The 4,787-nt window shown below is 41.1% G+C and overlaps 1 protein-coding gene across 2 annotated transcripts in view; it reads right to left on the bottom strand.

The window, feature by feature from the left end:
• Positions 1-2,217: 2,217 nt before the first annotated feature.
• LOC109965474 (uncharacterized) overlaps positions 2,218-4,787 on the bottom strand; it is a 26,633-nt gene continuing 24,063 nt past the window's right edge. For both annotated transcript variants that reach the window (XM_020609515.1, XM_020609514.1), the window contains exons 18-23: positions 3,979-4,175; positions 3,774-3,820; positions 3,613-3,656; positions 3,278-3,346; positions 3,022-3,172; positions 2,218-2,845 (exon numbers count right to left, since the gene is read on the bottom strand). In XM_020609515.1, coding sequence (XP_020465171.1) covers positions 2,717-2,845; positions 3,022-3,172; positions 3,278-3,346; positions 3,613-3,656; positions 3,774-3,820; positions 3,979-4,175 — 637 coding nt within the window. In that variant the 3' untranslated portion in view covers positions 2,218-2,716. The remainder of the gene's footprint in view (positions 2,846-3,021; positions 3,173-3,277; positions 3,347-3,612; positions 3,657-3,773; positions 3,821-3,978; positions 4,176-4,787) is intronic.

Below are 4,787 nucleotides of genomic sequence, written 5' to 3'. Positions count from 1 at the left end.
ATTCCGTCTCTGTTTTAGTTACAGCAAGGAAAACAGGTCAGAAGTCAAGTTTTCACCCAAATACTGTCCAGATGGAACATACTTGTTCAGTGCAGCTATGTGACAGAAAACCAGGAAACAAGTTTAGTTTAGTCTACAAGTTTTAATACAGTCAAACCAAAGCTATACTATATTGCCAAAAAATATTCACTCACCCACCCAAAGCATTGAATTGAGGTGTTACAATCACTTCCATGGTTACAGGTGTATATAATCAAGCACCTAGGCATGCAGACTGCTTCTACAAGCTTTTGTGAAAGAATGGGTCGCTCTCAGGAGCTCAGTGAACTCCAGCGTGATACCGTGATAGGATGCCACCTGTGCAATAAGTCCAGTCGTGCAATTTCCTCACTACTAAATATTTCAGTCAACTGTTAGTGGTATTCTAACAAAGTGGAAGCGATCAGCAACTCAGCTAAGAAGTGGTAGACCATGTAAAATCACAGAGTGGGGTCAGCTCTGCTCTAGCTTAAGGTGACAGTGGTGTGGTGGGTAGAGCAGTTGTCTCCCAACCAGAAGGTTTGAATCTCGGTGCCTCCAGGCCCTGTGTTGAAGTGTCCTTGGGCAAGACACTGAACCCCCACCGTTGCCCCGATGGTTAGAGCTATCGGTTGATTTGGCGCCACAAATGGCTGCCATCGGTTTTATACTGGAAAAAAATTCCTTGTGTGTAACATACTTTGTCAATAAAGGTGATTATCCTTATCTTACAGACCTCCAAACTTCATGTGGCCTTCAGATTAGCTCAAGAACAGTGCGTAGAGAGCTTCATGGAATGGGGTTCCATGGTCGAGCAGCTGCATCCAAGCTTTACATCACCAAGTGCAATGCAAAGCGTTGGATGCAGTGGTGTAAAGCACACCAGTAACAGAGCAGAGACTGTGATCCAGGCCTTCTCGTCCAACACCAGTGTCTGACCTCACAAATGCACTTCTGGAAAAATGGTCAAAAATTCCCATTAACACACTCCTAAACCCTGTGCACAGCCTTCCCAGAAGAGTTGAAGCTGTTATAGCTACAATGGGTGGGCAAGAAGAGTTGAAGCTGTTATAGCTGCAGTGGGTGGGCCATCATATTAAACCCTATGGATGAAGAATCGGTTGTTACTCAAGTTCATTTGCATGTGAAGGCAGGTGAGCGAATACTTCTGACAATATAGTGTATTTTGGAATCAGCTCCTGTACATTCTTTTTACACAATGTATATATAAAAAAAAAAACTAAGAACATCATTAAAAGACAAAGGGGAGAGATGACAAGACTATCAAGACTGATCTCTGTTGAGAAGAATGTAGGCAACAGTAGTGATGGACTGCCATGACTTCACTAACTGCATTTTAATTTAGTACACTTTATTGTTGAGAGCATACAGTTACACATGCCAATGTATGTGCACCCCTGAACTTTTGTATTCTTATGCTAATTTGTCAATTCATTTTGAGTGAACACAGTACGCACCCTCTGAGGTTGTGGACAGCATGGTGGGCAACTGCTTCTCTTGTATTCTGCACCTTATTTGATACACTGAAGCTTCAGGACAGCAGCCACTAACTCTCAGTGGGTCAGTTTGTGAAATTTAGTCAAATAAAGAAGACAAAAGAACTTCAATGCCTTGTACAGCAAGTATCGAGAACAAACTAAAAGTATACATTTCCACTTACGGACATAGCAGTTTGTTGTATTTCTAACAATTTGTGCAGCCAAAGTCGATGAAGTATCATTGCTGTGTTGCAATATTATTTTTTAGTCTATGATGGACTGCAACAAAGAGAGAGAGAGTTGCAGATACACAACAGAATACAGCCTTGTTGCGAGGAGGAGATGACTAATGCTGTGTCTCCTGTCTGGCACTGGGAAGCTAACAGAGCAGAGTGTAAGTCAGGCACTAAGTGACTGAAGAAGTTATGTTCTGCTTCCATGTATCCAACAATGAGGAAAAAAGATGGAAAGGCCATTTCATGTTTGGATAGATTCCAGTTCCTGAGATTTTAATGGCAAAACATTTGAATAGAATTCTGCGAGGACACTGAAATGTATTTTAGGTAATGCCTGTGCTTTATGAATGACCACATTGGTGTAAGTAAAGCTGCACTGCAAAAAAGGCAGAAGCTGAACTATTTTGATAAAACATAAAAACAATAACTGAACCTTTCAGTCATGTATAAGTAAACAAAACATAAAAACAATAACTGAACCTTTAGTCATGTATAAGTAAACTAAAACTGTTTACAAAGTTGCTGTACAAACTAGGTTTTTACCACGGTTGCACTTTTATGCAATATCTTTGGATTTGACATAGAAAAGTACTAATTAATAACTGTATAAAATATCCTGCAGCATAAAGACAATCAACAAAAAGTCTTGGGGTGTACAAACATCTGCATGTCTAAATAGAATCTACTAGTAAATATACAGTCTACTAGTCTGGTCACCCACTAAAATCACTAAATAAACAGCTGGTTGTTTATTTTAAAATAACTGATGCCTATCCACTCACAGGACCAACAGACAGTCAAAGATTTCATGTTTTGTTCAAGTTAACTCAAACTATAACAAAACGTAATGTAAAGGAAACATCTTCGGTTCAAGCAGTTCATAATGTCTGTTGCTCAGCATGAGCAGTGATTTATGACGGCTACTGGAGTCTGATGCACTGAGCAGCTGAGCTGTTCCTGTGTCTATTGTTTGTTTTGACGTCGATAAAGGTTAAGTACCAGATCTCTGATTTCATCTCGTTTCCTTCGCACCTGCTGCCGTGCGAACCATTGTTCTAGGTTTAGAGGGAGGTCAAAATGCACAACAGGGTCCTAAGGGAAGAAGACACAAAGATTTTCCCATTAATTTGTACCCAACTTAAAACCTTCAAATACTGAGTTTTAATCTTGCCACGAAAAGATGTTGCTGATTCAATATTTCAGGGGTCTTGTCTTAAACACAACAGATATATGAGCCTTAGAAACAGAGATGTCAACACGTTCTTTACCTTCAAAAAGCTCTCAACATATTGCAGCAAGTAGAGGCCACAGTCGCTGCTGTTGTCCTGAAGGGGAACTTGGCAGTGTGAGCTTTTCATCTGATCAGGACCAAAGTCCCTCGATGAGCCACGACGGGCCTCCCATTCTGACTGTAAGTACCTGAGAGACAATACATGTCATCTTAAAACCCTTTAATAAACCTACACATGTGGCTCCAGACAGACGGATTTAATTTAAAAATATAAAAAAAGGGGTCAAACTTACTCCCGTAAGAGTTTGAAGACTCGCTCGTGGAGAGAAAGTTTTAGGGAATCCATGATGAGAATACATGGCCTACAGGAAGGAGCAACACATCTGTTATTCAATATCTGAGGTCAAAGAAGGATATCATAAATCATTTTTCCACATATGCAGACAAGCATGCATGCAAATACAACTGCAAGCCAAAAGAAAACTGATGTAACATGTGTATAACATCACAGCAGTTCACTACAGATGAAATCTAGTGGGACAAAGGAGTGAAATCTGAGGGTCTTTATGTGAAAACACAGGTCGCCGCTGCAGCAGAATAGCACATCTCTGTGTGGCTGTGCACTCACCTCTTGCAAACAGCTGTTTCCTGGCAGGTGTGCTCTGTGCAGTTCTACAAAAGAAGAAAAAATTTGACTGATCAGATTTGGAAGAACAAAGATGAAATTGTTAAAATTCTGTATGTGAGATAAAAGGAAAAAAAAAAAACAGTATTATTATTATTATTTACCACTGGACCAGGTGGTGGCACTTTGGTGGTTTCTTCTTGACTGTTTTCTAAAACACAACAACCACAACCTTAAACTTTTCCATAATAATATAATCACAACATAAATCAAAGAAGTGCTTAAAATATGTACAGAATGTCTTAAAATTTGTCGAAAAAGTTAAAAGAACGCAAAAAAAAAAAAAAAAAAAAGCCCAACATCAATTACCTGTCTCTGTGTCCATGTCGTCACTGTGGTTTAATGTAGCTGCTGTGTCTGAGTCATCTGGGCTTTTAGACCCGTCTTGAGCCTGTAACTCGCCGGTCACACTGTGCCACTTTGTCACTGAGCTTGTGCCAGTCCAGGCCTCAGTTTTTGGCTCATCCATTCCAGGAAAGCAAATGACAACTAAATACCAATGAGCCCTAAACAGGCAAAGCAGCAACATGATATATCAGAATCAGAATCAGTTTATTGGCCAGGGGGGTTGGACACACGAGGCATTTGACTCTGGTACATCGACTCTCAATGTGCAAACAGTAAACCCGCATAAGGCTGTGTAATATAACAAAATACGCAGTATTAACAGCAACACTGACAGCAACAAACAATGCAAGCAATGCAAAATACTTCTTCCTGAAGTCCACTGTCATCTCCACTGTTTTGAGCGTGTTCAGCTCCAGGTTGTTGCGGCTACACCACAGGACCAGCTGCTCAACCTCCCGTATGTAGGCTGACTCGTCATCGTCTCAGATGAGACCAAAAACCATTGTATCACCAGCAAATTTTAGGAGCTTGACAGAGGGGTCTTTCGAGATGCAGTCATTGGTGTAGAGTGGAAACAGCAGAGGGGAGAGCACACGTCCCTGGGGAGCACTTGTGCTTATTGTCCGGGTGCTGTATGTGGTTTTCCCCAGCCTCACCTGCTGCTCCCTGTCTGTCAGAAAGTTAGTAATCCACTAACAGGTGTGGACAGGCACAGTGAGCTGGGTCAGTTTCTGGTGGAGGATGTTCGGGATGATGGTGTTGAATGCCGA

Source organism: Monopterus albus, unplaced genomic scaffold (genome assembly GCF_001952655.1).
Source record: "Monopterus albus unplaced genomic scaffold, M_albus_1.0 scaffold99.1, whole genome shotgun sequence".
In the NCBI taxonomy this organism is placed as follows: Eukaryota; Metazoa; Chordata; class Actinopteri; order Synbranchiformes; family Synbranchidae; genus Monopterus; species Monopterus albus.
Note: the sequence above shows the minus strand (reverse complement) of the source record. Positions and strands in the feature narration are given on the sequence as shown.